Source organism: Urocitellus parryii, chromosome 8, assembly GCF_045843805.1.
Source record: "Urocitellus parryii isolate mUroPar1 chromosome 8, mUroPar1.hap1, whole genome shotgun sequence".
Lineage (NCBI taxonomy): Eukaryota > Metazoa > Chordata > Mammalia > Rodentia > Sciuridae > Urocitellus > Urocitellus parryii.
Genome location: NC_135538.1, coordinates 141568657 through 141592971, shown reverse-complemented (window position 1 = coordinate 141592971; position 24315 = coordinate 141568657). Strand labels below are relative to the sequence as shown.

General features: G+C 45.2%; 1 protein-coding gene across 1 annotated transcript in view; it reads left to right on the top strand.

Moving 5' to 3' along the window:
• The first annotated feature begins 600 nt into the window (after window positions 1-600).
• Window positions 601-24315, top strand: part of Nedd9 (neural precursor cell expressed, developmentally down-regulated 9) — a 46357-nt gene continuing 22642 nt past the window's right edge. The window contains exons 1-2 of the mRNA XM_026384638.2: window positions 601-745; window positions 17775-18221. Of these exons, the coding sequence (XP_026240423.2) occupies window positions 734-745; window positions 17775-18221 (459 nt within the window). The 5' untranslated portion in view covers window positions 601-733. The remainder of the gene's footprint in view (window positions 746-17774; window positions 18222-24315) is intronic.

Genomic DNA, 24315 nt, shown 5'->3' with positions numbered 1-24315 from the left:
GACGTTGCAAAGTACTTTGAACACTGAAAAGAACAAAAAAAGCAAACAGCCACAGAAAAGGGAGGGAGGGGGAGGGAAAAGAGAAAGAGACAGCGATATCAGCAGGGGTGGTTAGTAAAGGGGCCTGGAGACAGAAAACCTTTTGTTCCCAGAGTTCGTTTCATGTAGAGATTGCGAGGTGAATGGCTTTGAAATGAAATGGGTTTATGAACTAGTTGCTAGGTCACAGGAAGCGCGACTGTCAGACCGCTTTGTGAATTCGGATTCTTCAAATTTTAGGTTAATCTTAAAAGGAATGGATTCCCCCATTCCCTGGTTTCCTCTTTCTTTCCCTTTTTTTTTTTAATTTTTTATTTCGTGTGTGGAGAGAGATGCCGAAGTTCAGGACGGTCCCCCACTTTCTGTTTTATTCTCCACCCTCTTTGATAATGTAAAAAGAAATGATCACATTACAAGGTCTTTGTAGGAGTTTTTCCACAAGTTAAAGAGGTAGGCGGGGCGTAGGCGGTACCTTCCCCCACCAACCAATGGTGGGACGGCATGCAAATAAGGTCTGTGATGGGCCTGCCTCAATCAAAACAGTGCGCTCAGACGCCGGGGAAGGCGCGCAGCGAGTCTCCGCGGGGATCCTTCTCGCTTCTATTTAGCGCTGCGCTCAATGGAGGGGCGGATACACCGAGGCTTACTGCTGTCTGACTAGTGTAGGAAAAGGGCACCACTCTACGCGGCCGAAATGAAGTATAAGGTAAGAGTTCCTGTTGACATCACGTTTCTTTTGGAAGCTGGAGGCTCTGCCTGAATGTGTGTGCACGATTCTCCCCGTGACAGCTCCTCTGCCCAGACCCCATCCCCTGCCTGGGAGGGTTCTGAGCTGGGTCTCGGCCACGCAGGTGGGCAAGCGAGTAGACACTCGGTCTTTGAGACCTACGCCGGGAGGGCACCGTCCACCCCAGTCTAGCCGCTGTGAAAGTTGCGGGGGGAAATGACGTGTGAGAAGTTAGACTGAGCCGCTTGCCAGCAGCCGCTGTAGATTAGAGGGTGTCTAGCTGAATCGCAGCACGCATTAGCTCAAGTCTCAGCAGCTCCCGGAGGCCTGGCCTCCGCTGCCCTGGGGAGCCCTAGTAAGAGGAATCAGAACTGCTGAGCCTCTTCCACGGGCTCTTAAAGCAAGATTGTTTTTTTTCAGCCTTTGCCTTAAGCATTTGATCTGAGAAGCAGTTTGCCATACTTACTTCTGGTGGAAGAAACTAAAAGCCCAGATACTATTATATGACTGATGGTGGAGCATTCTGACATCCTTAGATGGTATTGGATGTAAGAATAAATGAGTATTGGTCATTTCTCAAGAACATTTTGGGGGGTGATGTTGAATGGGCCCCAAGTATGGAGACTCTAACCAGCTTATTGTGTCTGAAATTTACAGAGTGTCATAGTCTAATAGTTCCAGGCATGATTTTCCAGGGCATTGGCACCATGGTTTGTGTGTTCATTCTTGGCAAAAAAAAAAAAAAAAAAAAAGGACTTGCTCAGCATATCCCTTCTAAGGAGGCAAGCAACTTCCAGGGAACTCGATACAGTAGCAGCAGATTTCAATGAATTGGGTATAAATTCTTTTTTTTTCTTTTTCTTTTTTTTTTTTTTTTGAGTGATGAATAGACATGAGTCCTATGCTTTTAAACAAAAGTGCTATTATTAAAATGAATTTTATTAAGGTGGCTATGCATGTGGATTGACAGTTTGGATTAGCTGATCTTCTGGATTATGCTAGCTGGGGGTTGTTTTGCTTTGTTTCAGAATTATTTAGCTTCTGGTCCATCCTTTTTTGATGTAAGGTTGTAAATACTTGCACTAGCTAATAGCACTGGCTAACCTTGGTGATAAATCTTTTGTTCAGTGGCTGTAAATCTTGTTCAAAAGCTCTAAATGTAAATGCTAAAATGTCTTTACTATGATGCCTGAGTTACAGTTCTTGAAAAGGTTACAACTGTCTGAAGACACAGGTGTCAGTTTTCCTGGTACTATTAACTTTCCATTATCTGCATCAGTAGGGAAGATCAGAGGATGATCCTAAGGACTACTAATATTTGCAATCAGAAACCAACCCTTCTACCTCGAAGAAAAGTCTCTTTCTTGAACTGCTTTACTCCGTCTTTCCAGAGTTTCCTTACTTAGAGTGGTGATAGGACTACATGTTCTTCAGCCTGCAATGATTTTTGACTCTTACCTCCCTGACGCTGAATAAAAATGGGCTTGCAGAAAAAAGAGAAAGTGTGTTCTTGTATTATTGGAAAGTTAAATGGCTGAAATTAATTTCAAGTGCTCTAATCTAGAAGGTGACAAAAGTGACAAAGTCTAAAGTTACTTTTATTCAGTGACCTCATCATGTTTACCTTTACTCTTTATGAAAAGAAAAGACCATGGTGATTGATGATGTAAATTGCAACTGGCTGTCATGGAGAACCCTGGAGCCTTTGCTGGTTCTTACCCATGTTAAATACTCTGCCAAATGATAAAACTACGTAATTTTTATTTAAGCCCATTTCTCTCTAGTTCACACTAGAACTAGAGAGATTGTCATATTTAACTCTTCCCATAACTCCATGAAGTATTCTTTTTACATGCACTTTAAATGTGGAAATTGTGGCACAGAGAGGCTAAGTAATTCATCCAGTGGCACAGAGATTGTGGGCATTGGGTTTGAACTGTGGCAATTTGGCTTCAGAACTCATGATTTAACCACTATTAAGAGAAAGAAAAAGAATCATCTTTGGCCTCCCTAAAACATCAAGTTCAAGATTATTTCATCCCTAGTATTCCTATTTTATTTTTTCAGACAGTAACTCTACAAAACAGAATGAAATGCATGCTTGGCAGCTAATTAATTTGAGCGATTTAGGTAGTAAGCCCAGACAATTATTAGATTGTAAAATCCAAGAGTCAGATATTATCTCTTAAACACTATGTTGCTCTATCAACTATAAATTTAGCACAGACTTAAAAATGTTCATTGAGAGATTTATACATAAGGCCCTAAAAGGTGTTTTGCAGTTGTTAACCAGATGATCTGGTTTGGCCACTTCAGAGATCACAACTAGTGAGCAACCAACATTCACTTGTTTTGTTCTTAAGAAACCAACATCCAGGAAGGCCCTGAGGCCCCGCCCACTCCATGCAGGCCGGCCCTGAGGCCCCGCCCACAAGTGCCCAGGCCTGGAAGGTGCGCAGGAGGCTAGCATGCCTGAAGTCTAAAGCCTAAACAGATTTGTGCTTTGCCAAATTTCTGAGCCCTTACGTGCCTGCAGTAAATTGTAAATTATTTATCTAGTCTGTCATGCAGCAAGTTTATTCTTAAACATTTTTTACTGAAGAAAAAGTACAGATGGAGTTTACAGTACAATTAAGAAAGCTACAATCTGAAATTCAGATTCTTGCGTTCTGGTTGAATGGGGGCCAAGTAGGTCAAGGAAAGGAGAAAATGTGTGCAATGAAAAGCTTTTGAGGGAAACTGTGACGTTATTTTTATTTTCTCAAGCTAGCCTGAGGAAAAAATGATACAGAATCTTTAATGTACCCAACAGGATCATTCACATCCCCTTGAATTCTCGGTTCTTTTCTTCACTTTGATAGCTTGACTTTAAATTCTCTGTTTTTCTCTAAATGTTTTATTGCACTCAATCCAAATGTGGCACTCTTCCCTCCCTCCCCCGTCTTTTAAAATCTCATATGAGATCAATGCATTTAAAAGCACAAGAAAACATTTTGAAAAATATTAACCTCATTATTGCTGTATTTATTTACTTAGCAAACCCCTTTTTCAAAGCTAAATGACTTACGTAGAGACAAAAGTCTTTGTAGAACTGTAGGTGTTCTGGTAATACCAAATTTAGCATGTTGCAGTGTGTCACATACCAAGAATTCCTTTAGCATCCTTTTCTTGCTGGAATATACTTCAGTTCTGTTCCCAGAATTTTTTCAGTGGCTTCCTGTTGTCCCCCACCTCCATTCCTCTACAAAAAAATCTCCTCCACTTTTCAAGTTCCTTTGCCAATTCCCTCCATCTCGTTTTCTCCGTCAAGATTTTCCTGTGCTTCTCTTATACCAGACTTGTGCAAGACTCACCTCCCCACTCACATGGATATGAGGCCCTTTCTGCACCTCCTGTGGCCCTCATTTTGCCCTCTTCTTGGACTCTGCTATGGGAAATCCTGTTCCCACACTGTTTCCATAAGTTGGCCCCTGAACCTGTGTGTACGTGACTTTGAGTGGTTTGTCACTTCCTTCTAAAAATGTCTCCTCATCTATCCCCTCTATAAAGCAATCAAAAGCCTGCACCTTTGTCTCCTGGATTGTGCTATATAATCCCTTAAATAGGCTTTATGTTTTTTACCTTTGCCCTACTCTGTTAGCAATACCTTACTTATTAACCCCTTTCATCAAATTGCTACCTCCATGATAACCTGTAACTACTTAGGTTGCCTCCTGGGCTGTCCAATTTTAAATACTCCACTTTGTATACAAGAGAGCCATCCTTTAATTGTATGTAGAGGCAGACTGATGCACAAGTCCTTGAATTTGAAGTTTGATCTAGGATTGCTTAAGCCTCAAAGGGGCAGGGACTTGGTTTTATCTGCTCTTCTGCTAGAGACAAGATGAATTGTGGACTTTGCAGAGGGTGTTTGTTTCTTGTGGCTTACAGCTCTGTGACCTTGGGCAAGTTAGGTGGACAGCCTCAGTTTTATCTGTAGAACAGGGAAAGCAGGAACAACTTCTTCCTATTTTTCTAAAGCCTGGGATAATAAGTGAATGTAAAATACATACCACGGTTCCCAGCATTGGGTAAGCTGGCGATGCCAGCCAGCCCAGCTCTCCTTGGACAATAGATGCTCCGTAAAGGTTGAAAGGGTGGTATGGAGTTGGTGGCAGGGTTATATCCACATCCCAGTCACTAGGCTTGGGTAGTGATCTTGTAGATTGTAGTAATCTTGAAGATTGTTGAGTGTCCCCAGGCCTGGATGTGTATCGTGGAAAGGCAGATACCCCGTGTGGGGCCTCGCAGTAGACCCATGGCACATGGTCCCACTTCCTAATATACTGTTGATTTGGTTTCTTCATTGTTATTAATAAGACTTGATAAAGTTCTGAAATTACAGGACCTTGCACATAATAGGTACTCAGAAAACTCACTGCTGAATTGCATAAAGTCTATATACAATAGCCAGTTAAATAGCCACTTCAAAGGGTCTTAACACTGTGTGACCCAGCTGAAAGAACAAGGGTTGTGTTTCGAATCCCACTTTTGTTTCTTTCCAACAATACCATTTTCAGCAAGCTACTTTAGACCTCCATTTCCTTACTAAAAAGACAGGAGGAATGATGTCTGTCTTATTAGATATTTAATATGCAACAGTTTCTGGTACATAGTAGGCATTTGACAAATGGCAGCTTTTATGTGATATTATAAGCTACACACTCACATGAATAGAGATGGCATGTGACAGCAGTTTTTCATGGTCAAGGTGAAGGTTAGCAGAAGCTGATCCTGCAGGTATCCAAACAGGCAGGCACATAAATATGGAAATGTGATACCATGACAAAAAATATCAGCGAGGAAAAGAGAAAGTCAGCAGTTTTAGAAAACCAAAGGTAGGATCCCATCCCAGAAGGGTGAGTTGGGAGGAGCATGAGAAATGCAGGATGAACTCCACCCGCCTCCTACTGCAGTCAGAGTGATGTCAATGTAAAGCAAGAGGTCTCAAGTCTCTATTTTTAGATCACTTTAGGGTTAGAAAGAAACCTAGACAAATTGGTTTGGAATGCCAGCGTCCTGGAGCTCTGCTCTCCTCTGCACTAACATATAGCCTTAATTACCGGGCCTCCCTGCCAAGACAAATGCAGCAGGGCCGTTGGGAAGAAATACAATATTTCCAACTTAAAATGCCAGAGTATAGCTGCCGGTTTCCTAGGCAATAGATGATGGCGAGGAGCAGGAGCCTGGAAAGAAGACAAAAACCCAAAAGCCCTGTTTATATTTCGTCAACCCCGTCCCCTGGCATCTTATTTATTCTGAGCATTCCAGTCATCTCCCTGTGGTGATTCTTACTGGCTAACGAGCACCCGCCTGTCTGGGGGAACACCGCAGCCTGGCTGCAGACTCCTCCCTAGGAATCTCCATTTTAAGATCAGTGGCCTTATTGGGGACCCTTACCCTTTCCAGGTCCCCAGCTGGGAAGGGTGAATTTTTCACAAGGTACTTTAGTAAACAGGCAATCTAGTTGGGTCAAGGCATATCATGTGATGAAGGTGGAACTGGCACCCCAAGATGCATGGATGCTGACGCTGTGTGACAGCACCTTCTCGTGGCTGAGGCAAAGAGTCGGGGCAGCTGATCATGAGATACTAAAATTGCCAGTTGAAAATTTTTCCAGTATGTATGCCTGAACCCCACCATGGAAGACTGAATCCAAGTTGATTTTAAAAAGAAAAAAAGAAAAACAGCCCCTTTTCCCACAGCCATTAATGGTGTTTAAATGGTGTCTAAATAGGTGGATCGAGAACCTTATTCAAAGGTTGGGTGCAGTGATTTAGAGGTGTCACATTTCTTGGCAAATCTTCTTGGTCTTGCAAATTCAAATGCTACTGCTATTTCTAATACGTCAAGGTAATAGTTATGAGATGTTACCAAAAATGTTCCTTACGTGACATGTTGATGTTTATGTTCACCAGAAAAAGAAAACATGGAGCCGCCATGAATATGTAAAAGTGCAAGCATTGCAAACCACAAGAATTTGTGCTAGCTACATGTGAAATTAACTTTAATTCCTTTCTGTACTCTTGTGAGTAGGGAGTTGTCTGTGGAGTTCAATGGTAAGTTGCAGTCACTAAAACACATAAAAGGTTTAGATGGAGTCCGACCTCCTTTCCATGTATCAAGGCAATATGGATGTAGAAAGTATGATGTGTCAACAATATTTTTCCTAATTTATTTTTGTTAAAGCAAACACTGTATGCCCTCTCTTATGAGTTAGCCTTAATCTCATTGAATCATGGTTGTTGGCTTGTTTCCCTCAACGGAGCGCCTCAGCCCACAGGTGATGTAGTTGAAACACCCAGCTCCTCTGCACTTTTCCATCCCTGAGGCTCTGTGCTCCACTGATGATGAGCTGGGTTTCTCTGCCCCCAGAATAACCACCCCCTCCCCAAATAATCATAACGTGCGAAGTCAGCATACAGGGAACGGCAGTTGCGTGGACGTAGGGACACTGGAGCCTTCTTGGAGTTCATCGTCTTTAGTGTCAGGATCTGTCAATCATCTGTCAAGTATTTTCACGGTTCTCATTTCTAGTTGTGGATGAGCAATATTGCCACATTATTGCACCAAGGAATGCACAGCAACAGCAAAAACGTAAAGCCCTCTCTTCCTGGAGTGGTCTTTGAATCTCAGATCCTCTTTGCTCAGAGCTCAATGTGATGAGCCTTTAAATGGAACTACAGCCCGCAAATCTTATTTCTGTTCATAACCCCATTAACTATAAGGCAGGGCTTCCTAGCGACCTCCCAGAGGCCCACAGGCCCTGGACATACATCTCATTTCCTTATAGAGATCATCTTGTCAATCAGAAGACACATTCATCGCCCAGATCACAGACTCTTACCACTACCTGTCTTGTTTTCTCTCAGATCCTAAATTCAACCAAGGCAAAGCCACAAGCAAGAAACCCACTTGCATGCCTATCCTTGGTCTTTGTTTAGAGCACATGTAATTTCTTTGGGAAGGTATCCGTGTTTTACAAACCAAACAATGGGACATATGACTTGACAGTGGAAAGGATATTTGAAACTGGGGATCGTCATAGAAAGTTCAGGAACACATGGTCACTCCATAGATGGTCCACATAAGCTGCTCCAGAGATCAATCAACCACCAAAGGCATTATCCCACCTCCCTTATGACAGCCTTTTGCAGGAAACTATCTAAGGGTATTTAAAAAAAAAAAAAGTAGATTTAGGTGGATTCTTAGTAGAGAGTCATAAATAACATTTATTTGTGAATACTAAGTTTCTCCTTTCATTTCTCCTTTAGAAAAATAGACATCTTTAGAAATGAAAACAAGCACATTTTGAAATATGGACTCGTTTGGAACACCTGAGAGTGCGAGGTGCTGAAGGGGATTGTATTTCAGTTGTTCTGGTTGTAAACCTGGCGAGGTGGCTCCCTGCTCATAGCCCGCAGCGTCCAGCTCAAGCCTCCTGCCTCCCTTATTAAGATCTTAATTACAGACGCAGCTTAGTTCATCGCTGAAGGGAAGGAATTTTGTTTCTCTGAACTGTGTCTGCCTTTTGGTGTGGCAGGTGCAATTATGATGAGATCATTTCTGGTTTGTTTTCTTTTCCCGGAGGAATTATTTTTTTTTTTTTGAGGGGGAGGAATATGGTTCTTCAGACACCTTTTCATGAGCTCATCAGAATGCAGGAATAATAACTGTGCTCTGATTTTATGGAGACTCTTTCTTCTGAAGAAATCAGAGTGTTTCACCTGTATGACTTCATGAGTCCTTGTGATATTTTATAAGGAACATGTTTAGTATCCCCACTTTGCAGATGGGGAAACAGAGGTGCAAAAGGCAGGCATTTCATTGCCACTGGTCTTACAATGTGAGGACTGAGACCAGACTCTCCTAATTCAGTCCAGGGCCCATCTCCCCATCCAGGGTTTCTCAGCCTCAACACAATGGACAGTTAGGACTGGATAATTCTTTGGGGGAAGGTGAAGAGGGGTGCTGTCATATGCAGCATAGGATGTTTAACAGCATCCCAGGTCTCTTCCTTAGATGCCCCAACCATCCACACACAGTCACACTGCGACATCTAAACCACGTCTCCAAACATTTTGTCCCCTGGTGGTTCAAAATCCCCTCTATGGGCTGAGAACCACTGTTCTAATTTCTCCTACTTTCTTCTGCTTAAAAGAAATAATTGCCCTACAGGTTTTATGTGATGGAAGCATAGATTTTTATTATGATTGAGGTTGAACTTAAGGTAACAGGTCTCAAGCAAAAAGCAACTTCCTCTTTCAGGCTTAGCCCCAATGTGTCCACGTGAATACCACAAAATACTAAGAAGCACAAGATCTTTCCAAGGCCAAGTGTAAAACCCGCAAACCATTTCTGAGGTAACACGTTCTCAGAGTCTTCCTCTGGCTTCTCTCTCTGCATATACGTCTAATCTTGGAACATGCATCGAGAACTAGCTCTTAAGAAAGCTATTTTATTCGCCTAAGCTGACATATAACAAGTAGGAGCTTGTCCGTACACCTAGCCACTGAACAGTTCCACTCTGAGGTTTTCTTCTGCTCCATTTGCTGCTGCCATCTCTCAAGAGTGTGAATCCATGTTGTAAAACTCTTTGAGGACCTCACAGGGTGGGTGGATATTAGCAATCAGGCACCAAACCCAGGTCAGGTGACATCTAAAACCGTTCCATCAAAGGTGGCATCCCAGTCTCACCAGCTGAATCCTGGGAGACAGACAACGCTTGCCAGTAGGTGCACATGTTGGCACGGGTGGGGCTGCCTGCGTCCGTGTGGGAAGAGCACGTGGAATGTGAGAATAGAAAGAACTTTTCCTTTTTTCAGATACGTTATTAGATGTCATAACTTGTGAGTTCTGACTTTGGAGAAGTGATATCATTTTTGGAAATATACCATAACAGAGTAGATTGGAGTCTCCTACTCCTTTATAACTTAATTTTCATTTCTCTTCCCCGAGTACCTGTGTGTTAGAGGGATTTGTCTAGACAGGCAGATAGATGTGATCGGGTGCCAGCACTATAACGTTGGCTGGGATCCAGGTGGTTGTTTTATTGTTAATAAAGCCTATCTTTTGGGTGAGTGGGTGTCAGAGTGTCAGGCCTTCATCATTATATGGCGCCTGTCAGATTTATCTGGGGACAAAACCCTGAAAAGAGTTTGTGCCTGCCCCGTGTTTTTGATCCTTTGCCAATGTACTATACTGAAAGTTATCAAAACCAGGCAACCTGGGACAAATGCTTATAAATTCCAAGGCTTAATAGCAACAGTGCTAAATTCCAGGATGGAAAAGAGTCTTAGGAAGGGCATTCTGGCCCAGGAGGAGAAACCAGATGCTATCTCTGGCGCTGCTGCTAATCTAATCTAAGACCCCTTGGGCTGCAAAACAAAGAGACAGGGTTAGAATGGTCTCTTCTTGTTCTAAAATCCTACTCTAGTCAGTTCTGGTCAACTAGTTCTAACACCCATAGAAACCTAGGTGCTCTTCCATCTTCTTTAAGATCCTTGGAAACTGCTTAGGTAAATCCCAAAGACCACAGATGAGTAGAGAATTAAACAACTACACACACACACACACACACACACACACACACACACACATATGTAAAACTTAGGATCATCAGATTTGTGAAGAGAAGCTAATTTATTTTGCTCAAGCATCAATCCTCCACCATGCGTTAGGAAATAAAGTTAGCTGTGAAGGTGCACACCTACCTGCCAACTTGAGGCCTTAAAAGGCAGGGAAGGAGAAGAGCCATTTGAGGAAACACTTTCTAATCTCGCAGCTATGCTGTTCATTCATATTATATTACTCAATCTGCTCAGACTGAAGTTTCTTTCAGAGACTCAAATATTCAAATTTGCAATGAGCATTGAATCTTTCCACCAGGTCTCAAGAAGTGATGTCACTTTGCTATATGAGCTATCACAATAATGCTGGGTTCTAGGCGATTCCTCCCCAAATAGGAATAGGTCCGAGTGGAAGAATGTTAAGATTCCTGAACCCACGAGTCCATGCACAGCTGCACACGGGGAGCTGCCCCACAGCACAGAGATTATTAATGGTGTCTCAAGCTGTGTCATAGGGTACCTTTGAAAGGCAGAGGTCTAATATCACCCGTCTTAAAGCACTTCCCACTAGGAAATGCTCAAAACATAATGTTGTAACTAAGGTTCACAAAGCCGGGGAATCTAAGAAAACTTGAGTGCGTGGGACAGAGTGAATAACATGAAGATTCAGGAAGGGTCCAAGATCCTCATCTAAACTCTGCAACCATTTTCCTGAAAATAAAAATCATTGGTTGAAACTCAGTCCAGGTGCCAGAGGACTCTTTTGTGGAAAATGTGGATCACGCCTCACCAGAGTCAGAAGTACAACTCATGGGACCTGACAGGAGCCTGCTGTTGCCTGTCTGTGTGCTCATTCAGATCACCCCCTGGAAAGTATGTCAGAATGCAGGTGATGGCTCTTCCCGGAAAACATGCAGGTTGTATCATATTCTGTCTTCTCATCCCTGTACTTGAAAGTTTCTTGTCTGCTACTTAGGAACATCGAGAGGATACCACCCCCCAAAATTCAACATTCCAGAACCTAGCTGTAAACCAAGTATTGCAAGAATCAAAATCCTGACACTTGCAGATATCCTGTGTTCTAAGAATGGCGGTTTCCTTCATTGGGGGAAAGCCCACATCCCCTTCTCTCCCAGAGGTAAAGATGATGGGAGGGAGAGGAGGAATATAGCCCAAAAGAACTCCTGGTCCTCCAGCTAAAGCTGATTTTTGTCAGGTCCCACAAAAGCCCAAGAGCCTTTCTTTCTCCTGTCAGCGTGCCCTGAGGCTGACCTGGATGGTGTTCATCCCCCAGCAACTTCCTTTAGGACTGATTTCCTTGACAATGGCCATTTCCTTTAGTGGGTCAGTTTCTCAGGGTCTGTCCTCTGTGTGCCTGTGGCATATGCATGTGAGTCCACCATAGTCCAGGGCTGAAATTCGGGGGGGGGGGGGTGGTGGTGAGGGGGTGTGCAGGAAAGTCATGTTGTGAAGAATGTGGCAGCCCAGAGGCTTTGGCAAGATCTCCTGCATAAATATAGAATGAAGTAAAAAATAATAAGAGGAAGCCAGCCATTGATGATGCTATCGGTCTTAGTGACACACCAGCCATTGTCTCATTTCTCTTCAAAGAGCAGTATGAATGGTCATGGAAATTACACGTCACACCTCTCTATATTGGGACAAGCAGATAATTTCCCTGGCAATAAGCTTTCTTGACATTTTGATAGCAGTGGGGGCGGGGACAGGCAGGGAGGGTTTGGGGAGCGGAGGGGGAGCAGCTGTCATGTGACCTGAGCTCTTGGTACTGGCAGTTCTGGCCAGTTGCAAAGCATTTTCTTCCCCCTCCGCAGACACAGCTTGGGAACCAGGGACAGCAGAACCCAGACATTCTGGCAAAGTGTTTGAATGGTGCTCTGTCACCTACCCCCAGATGCAGATGGCTACGCTACAGGGAGAAAAGACTCTTTAAAGAGATCATTGTATTTTCATCTCACTGGGATGGTCAGTTCCTCTTGGCCTTCCTGTTTGCTCAGTAGTTGCGAACACCAGGTTCAGGGGGGTCAGGCTCCCATCTGCGTCATTGTCCTGTTTAAATAGGGAGGGGCAGGCACCTTCCTGCTTGCCGTCTCCCTTATTCTCTGGCTGTCAGGCCTGAGTGACTTGGATATACCATTTGTCTCTCTGCTTGGTTCGTCTTCCTTCCAACAGTTCCGTCTGAGAATTTTGAACCAAATGTCTTGCTGAATTCTCTAGAAAAGCGATTTTGCCCTTCCTGTGGAGAACCAGGATATCAGAGGCCAGAAAATGGGTTTCCATTGAGCAAACGTTGAATGAGTATGCATTTGGTTTCAGATAGAGGGCCCAAGTTCTGGAAATGCAAAAGGAATTAGCACCCCTGAACTTCAGGGGTTCACAGCCTTGTGAAGGGGGATGACACAAGCTATCCTGTAAAAAGATAGAGAAACGGAAGGGAATCAGCTGGGTTTTGGAAAGGTAACTACTCTGGGTTTTAAGGCAGAAAGGAGTGACATGCAGGAGAACCAGATGGGAAGCAATTTCCTCTACTTCCAGAAAAAGAATTAGAGAGTCGCTGAGGACCTGAACTAGGAGAGTGGGGAGGTGGGACACAGGGCCTGCTGATTGGCTTCCAGGTTTCGAAGAGACTCTGCAACCCTTGGGCTCCTACCTTCAGCAGGTGGGTGCACGCTGTCTCCTCAGAGAGGTCAAGCAGGAGAAAAAGGGGTTTTGTACTTGATGAGTTAGAGATGAAGATGCTCATTAGACAATTGGACATAGGGCATTAATCTGTGTGCTCAGATGCCATCCCATAGAGGAGATTTCATTTCAGAACCAGGGAACCCTTTGGAGCATGGCAACCTAAGAGATGGGGGGTGGAAGAGTGGAGGTGAGTGGTCAAGAGAGGAGGAAGAATCAGGAGGCGGCATCATGGAAGGCCCATGAGTGTCAAGAAGGACTGGAGTTGGTATCCTTGCCAGAGGCCACTAAAGTAGGCTTCCTTCAAATGGTGCTTAGGACCCTAAATGGCAGTCCCCGTCAGAGTAAGAGCCTCAGCTTTTGAAGCACGAGCACTGGCTTTGTTTCATACCGTCGAAGTTCAGGACCTAGAGGCTGGAGGTCGGGCTCCTTATCCCAGTCCTAAGACCTTCTTGCCAGGTGACTTGGAAAATCATCAACTTCTTGCACCTCCCCCTTCTCGTTTGTAAAGAGAAAGAGTTGGACTCCAGCAGTGGGAGCTTTCAGGCTCTGTGCCCTGCCATAACTGTCTTGGTGCTTGGCCCAGCAATGGCCGCTCCTGCCAGTCTCTGGAGGCTTCCCTCCAGCTGGGTGTAGAGTTACTGGGCTGTCTTATCTCTCCTCGATTTGTTTCTGTGTTGACCTTCCCTCCCCTGGAGATAAACATCCAAGGACTTGGGGGTCGAGAAAGAGTAGCTCTTGAACAGACAAACCGCCTTTCTGGGGTTTTTCTAAGATGTTCAGATAATCAGCTTCTGACTCTCTGGGCTCAAGCAATCACATCTTCGCTCTAAAAAAAAAAGATCCCTCCAGTTCTCCTTGCTGGAAGCATTAACTCTTGGTTGACCGTCTTAGGAGTCTGTCACTTTTGAATGACATCTGATCAGGGGTGTTCCAGCTGAATTTAATCTGGCTTCTGTCTTTGTGCTGAACTCTTGCTCCTGAACTCTTGCTCCAGCACCAAATACAGCACATAAAAACCAAGCTCTTTACACGTGGCTCTCCCTCCTTTCTAAGGATGTATTGTATTCTGCTGGGATCTGGTGACATTTATCCGTATTTTATCAAGTAAGATCATTTTATGATTTTTACTATTATTATTTTGTCTTCAAGGGTCTTTTGAAGGTACCCCATGGTTTCATTATTACCATTTGTAGAGAAATATACCAGGAGAGGTGACCAGAACTTACTGTAAATTCAGAGAAATGTTGCTTTGAGATATAGTTCTTCCAAAATGTAATGGGGAATAAGAGAAATATAGTCCTATCTAAGGGAGATATTATATATATATAAACCGTCCAAGTTCAGGACCTAGAGGCGGGAGGTCAGGCTCCTAATCCCAGTCCTAAAACCTTCTTGCCAGGTGACTTGGAAAATCATTAACTTCTTGCACCTCCTTATATTTTATATATAACATATCTCCCTGAGATATGACTAACCTTTGATTGAGAACTGAGAGGAGGTAAATAAGGTTCCTGAGGCCAAAGTTCAGTGGCCTATGCCCATAATCCCCAGCCTCAGGAGGCTGAGGCAGAAGGATTACAAGTTTGAGGCCAGCCTCAGCAACAGAGTGAGGCCCTAAGCAACTTAGCAAGACCCTGTCTCAAAATTCTAAAAAATAAAATAAAATGGGCTGGGTAGTTGGCTCGGTAGTGAAGCACCTGCCCCTGGCTTCAATCCCCAGTACCCCTGCCCCCCCCCCAAATCCTCATAGTAAACCCTTGAGATGGGCACTACCTATGACCAAGACATAAATGAGAGGTCTAATTAGCCCAGGAAACACAATCAGGATCCCCAAACCAGGAATCCACTTATTCTATAGGCATGAAAAGAATTGGCCATTTTCAGAACCCTCTATTAGATCCATAATGATTTGATGAATCAGTAATGGAATGGAGCCCAGCTAGGACACGGAGTCAGAACTAAGACAGCTTCGCCTTCTAGAATCCAGTTCTGTTTCCATTTCTGACACCAAAGTGTGACCTCAGGCAAATGATGAACTGGCTCCCCAGACCTGTGTCTTCACCTGTGAAGTAGAAATGTTGGGCCCTGCTGGTCTCTGAGGTCTCCACAGCTGTCACCTGTTGTGCTGGAGAGTGGCTGGGTACAGACATGTGCTCTCTAAACCTTGCACGGAGGTTAAACTGCTCCCATTCCTGCCCAGCCAGGGCTGAGGATGTCTGTCAGCCTACGGACAGGTGTCAGGATGGTGCTGGGCCCCTGACATCAACAGCTCTAAACCCTGATCTCTGTGGGCAGGGGGAAACTGGAAGGAAGTCATGGGTCGGGGGAACTCATCCACAGTGCCCAGCCTAGCACAGAGCAGGGGGCTCTGACGCTCCCCCAGGACTGGCTCTCCATGTCCTGCTGAAACCTGGGCATGCTGCTCACCAGGTGGAGGGAAGGACAGGGATGGAAACAGCATCTAGACCAGCGCTCACAAGGGGTTTCTATCTGCCTCTAATCAAGCACGGTCTGGTGTTCTCCTGGGTGCCTCAGGGTGTTCCCTGGGGTTGGAAACGACCCAACTCTACTGTGAGCCTCCTGCTGATTATGCTGATTAGTTCTGTGGGACTCTGCCTTCTGCGGTCTTCTGTTTCTCTTCTGTAATCCTACAGCCATCAACTGGGCCCGGCTCCATTACTCCTGATTTCATCTGGGGACATCTCTTAGCCATTCCCAGAGGTTGAATGGGCCCAGGAGAAAGGGACTGAGACCCAGTCAGTGGTCAGCTCCCTCCTGGCTCTGTCATCGCAGCCTAACTGGCAGAGTCACTTCCCCGAGATCATTTGGTACAAAGGATCAGCTTCTTGTCCTCTGTAACCTGATGACTTTTCTTTTTCATTATAAAACCCCCTAAAGATGAAAAGAGAGAAAGTAAAGGGGGAGATTTTAGAATTATGACACATTCTTGGATAGTTCCACAAACTTGGATAGAATATGACCTGATTTTATCTTTTTGTATAAGAACTTTTCATTGTTAGAAGGAACCCAGGGTTTCCTGGAATATACACCAAGTACAACTTTCATCTGAAACACAGACTCTTTGGTTTCCCTTGAAATTCCCTTATAACTCATCTGTCTAGATCACAGGATTCCTGGCTCTCGAAAAGCATAAGGATTTCAGTCCTCTCCTTGAAGACCACCACAGAGCCTCCTGGGGACTGACATCTGTGGCTTTATCTCCCTTCCTTAAGTAGTTGTGCTGGCTAAAAGGAGCTGGGCTGACGGTAGTAGAATTGGATCCCTTCCAACCACTGACCAGACAGGTCCCTCAAATCCAGGGCCGCTCCACAGCTGAGAAGCTCATATGCAAGTCCTGAGCTTACAGGCACAGTAGGAGGAAGATGATTAACGTGCGTCTATTTTAAAGAAATGAAAAGTCCGAGGCTGAAGGATCAAGTCCACATTTTTAGAAAAGGGGACAAAAGTCCAAAAAACAGCCCGAATTCCACAAATATGTTGCGAAAGCCAGTTGCAAGAATGCCCCAGTCCATCAGCAGTCCTTTCTTCCATAAAGGATCCCCACCACGGTGACATGAAGTGCATCCAAACAATTTAACGAAGCACTAGGGTTCACTTTTCATTTTCTGAGTGCCTGCGATGAATTTACAATGTTCCCCAACTTCTCCGCGGGCCTGGAAGGGGACAGGCACGCGGTCACGGCTGCCAGCGTGCTGGGAAACGTGACTAACGCCAAGGAATGAGATCGTCAGAGCCTTTGAAAGGCTTCCAGGAATGTCAGCGCACGCTGCCTGCCCACTGCCTGCCCACTGCCTGCCCACTGCCTGCTTTGGCTGGCTGCTTAGCCCTGGGCGAGCCAGATGGGCCTTCCTACAAAGACCCACGAGAGGGGAAGGCACAGCTCTCAGATGTGAAGGGCGAGATCCAAGAAGTAGGTGATAAAGTGGCAAGACAAGGAATTCAGGAGAGGTATGAGCAGAAGATCGAATGATCTTGGCTTCTGCCTACGTGTGAATAGATTCCTTGTCGCTCCGGCTGTCAAAGCCAGAGATAGAGACTACTGCTGCACATCCCTCTGTGCTTCATTATCCTGGCTCGTCTCTCTGTCCTGCCTGCAGAGTCTCCCCATATCCAAGCTCCTCTCGAGCGTCTCAGGAGATGATCTTTTGGAGCCTTGTCAAGGCACTTATGAAAGTACTTCTGTTTACATTGCAACACTGAATAGAGATGCCATGCTGTGTGGAGTGTGTGTTATGTAGGATTTTCTTTGACTCTATTCCTCCAATGTACATATTTTAAACATTGAGAGGTGTCCATTGTGGTCCATCTAGGAGTAGGTTTTCTTTCCCCCCCTTGAGTTTATTTTAGAAAGGAAGAAGACCATTTTGCTTAGAGAACCATTCTCTGACTCTTGGACAGGGCTACTCATAATTCCTTGGCACAACATCTACAAGTAGAGGAAAGACCTCTCCCGGTGTCTCGAGCTTTTCGGAGGAGGTAGTCTGATGTCATTGGAGGCAGACAGTGTGTGTGTCTGTCTTACATCTGCCCATCTGTTTTTCTCCTTAGAGGCTCTTGTTCAGATTTCTTCTTCTCTTTTTCCAGGAAGTGTGCGTCTCCCTGAGAGCATGGGCTGTAGGTGTAGAAGAGACGGAGTGAACACACTAAAGTGATTTCCCCCCTTTTTTTTTTCTTCCTAGAATCTCATGGCAAGGGCCTTATATGACAATGTCCCAGAGTGTGCTGAGGAGCTGGCCTTTCGCAAGGGGGACATCCTGACTGTCATAGAGCAGAATACCGGGGGACTGGAAGGATGGTGGCTGTGCTCCCTCCACGGACGGCAGGGCATCGTCCCTGGCAACCGGGTGAAGCTTCTGATCGGTCCTGTGCAGGAGGCCCCGCCCAGTCACGACCAGCCCATGTCTGGACCTACGCACCAGAGCTTTGCCCAACAGAAACTCTACCAGGTGCCCAATTCACAGGCGGCATCTCGGGACACTGTCTACCAGGTGCCACCTTCCTACCAGAATCAGGGAATTTACCAAGTACCCACGGGGCATGGCACCCAAGAACAAGATGTATATCAAGTGCCACCTTCAGGACAGAGAAGCATCGGGAGCACCAACGGCCCCCACTTAAGTAAAAAGGTAAGTGACTAACTAGAATTTTGTCCCTACTCACTTTCTTTTCCCATTGCATCTGGGGCAACAGAAATGTTCCAGAAATAATAAGTGAAAACTACCCAAGAGTCAATCTGCCAAATGCCCCAACTCAGACATCCTTGATTTATTTTATTTTTGCCTCATTTCACCATTCATCCGTCATCAGAATTTTCTTCAACTATCATGGGACAAATGGTCTTGGTCCACAGCCATTCTAAGTTCCTGGGTCGTCCTGGATCACAGAGTTGTTTCTCTCCATCTTTTGGATAGATCTGCTTCTGGATCCTGGATTCTCTTCCCAAATAGTCTCCCATCTTATCTTTTCTTCCTTGAGGGACACAAAGCACCAAATCTTGTGATTCAGTAGTGATCCTTGCTTGAGCCCACTGGCTTGACTAGACAAAGAACCCACAAGGGAAGTAGAGGCAGAGAAAAAGCCAGTAGTAGATCACATCACCAACTCATTCTTTAAGGATTAAAGCTGGACTCATTTAAAATACACAGGTACTAGTGGATTTGGAAAGAAGCCATTTCTACATCCTTGAAATTATTCCTGTTAATAATGCCAGGGGGTAAAAAGAGTGGAGCTTAGATATTTAGGAAGACATCAAGTTTAGAAAAAAAAGAAAGAAAGAAAGAGATGATGCATTAATCAGCATGCCATTACTGTAACTAAATACCAGAGGCAGCTAACTTTATAAAGAGAAAACATTTATTGAGCTTGGAGTTTGGGGGGATCAAGGGCATGACACTGGCATTGGCTGGGATCTGGTGAGGGCCCTTTCAGCGACAACTACATCATGGCTCAGGAAGATATGTGTGGAAGAGTTTATGTCACAAAACAGGAAGCTAGAGAGAGAAAGAGAGACTGGGGTCCCACAGTCCTTCAGAGGACACACCTCCAAAGGCTGAGGACCTCCTGGTAGGCCCCTCCCAAGATTTCCATCACTTCACACACTAGACATCCAGCCTTTAATCACAGTAGACCCTTGGGGGACACAGACAACACCCAAACCATAGCAGGTAGGGAGCTTTTCGACACCCTTTATAACCTGAAAGACCACGACAATCTGCAATAAATAGAAACGTGTTAACTGAAGATGAATGGTGAACATTTGCTATATTTTTGATGCTTGTGATGAACCAAGGGGTGGAGAAGGCTTCCTGGTGTCTACACTGTGGTGAGGGACACAGTAAAACACAATGATGCAGGGCGGGTACCTGTGCTATGAAGATGAATGTCAGTGGGTTTTTGGTGACAGCAGCCAAAACCAGGCTGATGTGTTGGTGTGCATTACAGGGGACGGAGCTTCCCTTCCATTAACTTGCAAATTCCAGTGGGTTCTTTGAGGTTTGGTATAAAGAACGGACTGATTTAATAGGACAAGAAAATATCTCCAAATTACCAGAGGGATGATGCAGTTAGGTGGCAGAACGAGCCGATTGGCTCTCAGAAAACTAAATACAGATGTTATAGATGGGCCCTCCCTCAAACAAATCTAGTACAAAGGCTGAACTTCCCACCCATGTAAATTAGGGAATATCTACTTGCCTGGCTCTAGAAACCTTGGTTGAATAAATGGGGGAGGGGAGATTTATCGTTGGGTTCCTTTTTTATTTTTCATCTATATAACATTCTTTTAATTAGAGGATAGAGTTGTATGTAATAATCGGGTTCATTTTGACAGAATCACACATGCATGGGATTTTATTTATTCCCTCTGAGTCCCCAGTTCCCTCCTTACCCGCCCCTCCACTATTCTCTAGTGACTTTCCTTCCCTTCGCTCATTTACTTATTTTTGATGGGTGCTTTGCACGTCAAGGTGGAATTCACAGTGGTGTATTTAGACAGGCACCTAGCATGATTGCGTTAAATCCATTCCGCACCTCGGCTAAATAACAAGACCACTGACGCATTCTCTAAGCACCTTCGATACAAAAAAGTCTGTTCTAACAGAACACTTCTCCACGCCTGTGATCCGAGTGTGCGTGCAGGAGGAGGGATTCTCGGAGAAGCCAGGAACAGCCTTCCGACTTGCGTTCCCCAGGACAGCAATCTCTGGAGCGGGGGCGATAGTGGGAGTCTTGACCTTTCAAAGTCCTTCTGGCCCCGGCGACTTTGGATGCCAAGGGAAAGCCAGACCTGCTTGCTCTCCCTCTCCCCCCACCCCTCTTTCTCTGGGGGAAAAAGAACAGTTGAAAGGTGTGACTATAAATAGACAGCTCCTCTGAGTCTTGGTTGCTTGCACCTTAAAAATAGCAAGCCTGAGCTGGTGCAGGGCAGGGGGGTGGTGGCCAGGACAGGAAGTGCTGGGCTGAAAGGTGGTGGGCCCAAACTTTCGTCACAGTTTATCTTGGCAGGAAGGTGACGTGTTTTCCTTTTTAGACTCAACCTTTTGAGTTCCAAGTCGGAGAGCTCCGACACCTGCAACTTCTTGTTGTGCGCGCTGTGACTGCGCGTGATTTTCTCCAGGGTCCCCGTCCTCTCGGAGGCCAAAGGCTGTGACTCACGTTCCTTGGGTGGATGTCAAGGGGCCACCGGGCTGGGGTGACTTTCAGGCCATCGCTCCCTGTGCTGTTCTGTTCTGTTAATTCGACATTCGGTGGAACATGCTGTGTTTAGCCAAAGGAAAGGGGAGTCTGTAGGAGCAGTTCAACTTGTGAAAGGGACCTCTGCCCGCCCTCCAGGGACAGGCAGAGCTGTCCTGGGGAGTGCCCGCAGCAGTGGCCCAGGGCCCTTGGGCTCTGGAGTGAAATGGTGGCCAGAACAGGGAGAGCAGGAGGGAAGGTCCTAGCTTCATCCCGGCCAAATGCCATGCCCCCTCTGTGATACCCTGCCCTCCGCTTGAAGCAGCTCAGTGCCTTTGGGTCTTTAGGACGCACGACCTAGCGCCCTGTCCCAGAGAGCAAGGCTCACAGGCCCCAGGGGTGAACTGACCTCTCCTTCCTTCCCTTCCCACCCCCACTCCACCTCCTCCTTTCTCCTTCTTTCTCCTCCCCCTCCTACTCCAGCCTCCTCCCTACTCCTCCCTCCCTCCTTCCCTCTCTCTCCCTCCCCACTCACTCTTCCTCCCTCTACCTCCTCCTTCCTCCCTCCCTTCCTTCTTTCCTTTCCTAGAAGAGAACCTTTAGCAGCTTTTCCAGGTAAAAGTGACGTCTTGACTTCTGCCAGCATCTTCCTTGCCATGTAGCTTCTCAGTGGGTGGCTGCACTTACGGCCCCAAGAGGTGGTCTCCGTGCCCGGGGATCAGGCCTGGTCTTTTCCTTCTGTCTTGGTTTGGTTGGGTTCTCATTTCAGCAGTTTTACTGACTCTCTAGTAAAGCAATTTGCTTCTTTTCCCTTTTAACCTTTACTTTGCTCACTGGCTCATGGTTTTTTTCTTTCTAATTCTGCATCTGGGACATGGTAATAAACCTAGAACTAGACGTTCCCGATGGCTTAAGCTATGCTCCCTAAGAGTCATTCAGCAAGAAAATGAGAACACAGTGGAATCTTCTTGTTATTGTTTGTTTGTTTGTTTGTTTTCTTTTGTGCTGGGGATTTAAATCAGGGGCACTTTGCCACTGAGCTACATCCCCAGTCCTTTTTATTTTGAAGCAGGGTTTCACTAAGTTACTCAGGGCCTTGCTGAGTTGCTGAGGCTGGCTTTGAACTTGTGATCCTCCTGCCTCAGTCTCCCTAGTCCCTGGGATCTCAGGTGTGTGCCACCCTGCCAGTTGGCATCTTGTTTTGAATCACACAAACATCACTTTAAAACTTTAGTGAACAGAGACTCACCCAGGGAGGTGGGGGAGGTGAGTTAAAGTGCAGATTCCCAGGCCCTTTCTCTCAGGGAGCCTCATGCAGTGGGTCTGGGTGGATGCCCTGGAGTCTGCACTTGACTGAGCTCCTTGCATAGTTCTGGGGCGGGATGGGGGTGCAGGACTACACTTGGAGAAACACTATAAAGGGAGGATGCAGGGGCTTGGATAGGTCCCAACATGATTGAGTTTTTGGGACTTTCCATAGTTCAAAAATCCCTCAATGTCACCATAAACTGTGGGCTTCAGAAGTTTTGCCCACCACAGTTTTTACTACCAATGAATCACTGAAGGAAAAAAAAAAAAAAAAGACAGTGAATCCTGCCTCCTCTCCCTTCTCTCTCTACCCACCCTCCTGCATCCCAGCCCCATTCACTGACATTCATCACTTATTAAATCGTCATGGAGGCTGAGAGAGGAAGCCCTGTCATCCCACCTTTCATGAGACACAGGCAGCATGAGTGTTGAGGAGGAGCGTGGGTTTCGGGGTGGATCCCCACTCCTGGTTGTGTTTCTTCTTGGCTGCGTATCCTTTGACAAGTCCCGGACCTTCCCTCGGTGTTGGTTCCTTCATCTGTAAAATGGGCATAATTGTGTTTATCTCAAAGGGCTCTTGTGAGAAGTCGATGGAATGATACCCAGAAATCCCCAGGCACAGTGCTGAGCGTAGCAGGGGCCTAAAAATGAGTCCTCCTCCTTGTGTTTCTTCCTTTTCCCGGAGTTTTTCTTGAACTATGTCAATCTGTGTTTCTTTGCATGAACTGAACATACCCATAGTTGCTAGCATATGTATCGTGTCCTTTGAGCATGTAGTTGTGCAAGCAGTCTTTGGAGGGGGGTGGTAAAAATCTCCCAAAGGTATCCGAAAACCATATATGCTGACGCCTTTACTTAATTTCATTGGTCTTTTTCACCCTGGGTTTTGTGAGCAGGGCTGTTTTATCCATTAGACCTTGTGGGCAGAGTGCCCAGGACCTACAAGGATGTTTAAGAACTGATTTAAACAAAATAAAAAGACTAATAATAATAATGAGTAAATAAAATGAAGTTTTGTCTCCAAAAATATGAAATGCAAGAACTACAAAGTAGAAATTAGTAAACATTTAGACAAACGTCCAGGAAACAGCATCATGTCAGCCTCATTAGTTGTTATATTTAGGGTTCGTGACGATTCGGTTACATTTGAAAACAATTTGTAAGTTAGATTTTTGTCACTTTGCAAAAATTTCTAAATATGCATCATGATTGCCAAGAACTCAGAGGCAATTCTAAATTAAACGAGTTACTCAGAGTCCAATCATTTGAAAAGCTGGATTACAAAAAAAGAAAAAAGTTTTCAATATTTCAAAAGAAAAAATTCTACCTAATCTAGGTATTCGGTTTGAATTGAAGTCTCCACATGTACCCCAAAGGAAAATGATCTAAAGATCAAAGATCTAAAATACCTCATTTTTCTGCTTCAGAAATCAGTAAAACTTCCACCCAAGTGTACCCATTTCATGCTTGATCCACACAGACTTATTATTATATGTGTTTCTATGATTATACTTGGGACCTGTTGCTTTAATTGTAACTGGTGGAATTAGATTGGCTTTGCCTCCTTCTAAAGATCACTTTGGGATTAAATTATCAGCTACCTTAAGGCAGGGGCTAGCCATATAGCAAAGTATTAGCATACCGTGGCCAACAAGAATGAACCAGGAAGGCAACTACTGTCTAGTATTAAATTTAAGCGCACCTGCAAGCTTAGGTGGGAAGGTGGTTCTGGACTTATCACCCACCCGCTGTCACAGACGCACATCCCAGCCTCCAACTCTTTATCACGTGGTGTGACAGACTTCAGATTATATGCAGTGGTTTCCTGTTGGAAGGGCTTTTGAGAAAGTCACCACCCATCTTCTGCAATCACAGCTATCTTCACACAGAAAACCAGCAAAGTGCAATTGATGTCAGGTCAGGTTGTCCAAGAGGCTGAATTTATGCATTTTCCCCCTACATACACAGCAAGATTGGTTAAGTCTTTTATAGTCACTTAAAGAGAAAAACTACTCAAAGCAGAAAAGGATTTTTTTCCTACTGAGTCTCAGCTCTTCCCTTGCATTTGGTATGGGTTACCTAGAATGACCCACCCCAGCTATTCTCCCTGGGAACTCCTGGGCATCCTTTAAAACCCATCGCAGCATCCATCTCCTCTGTGCACCTTTCTCTTTACAGCCCAGCAGTTCTTTTCCTCCGTTCTGGTCCTAAAATGTGTGGAACACTTCACGGATCTCAAGG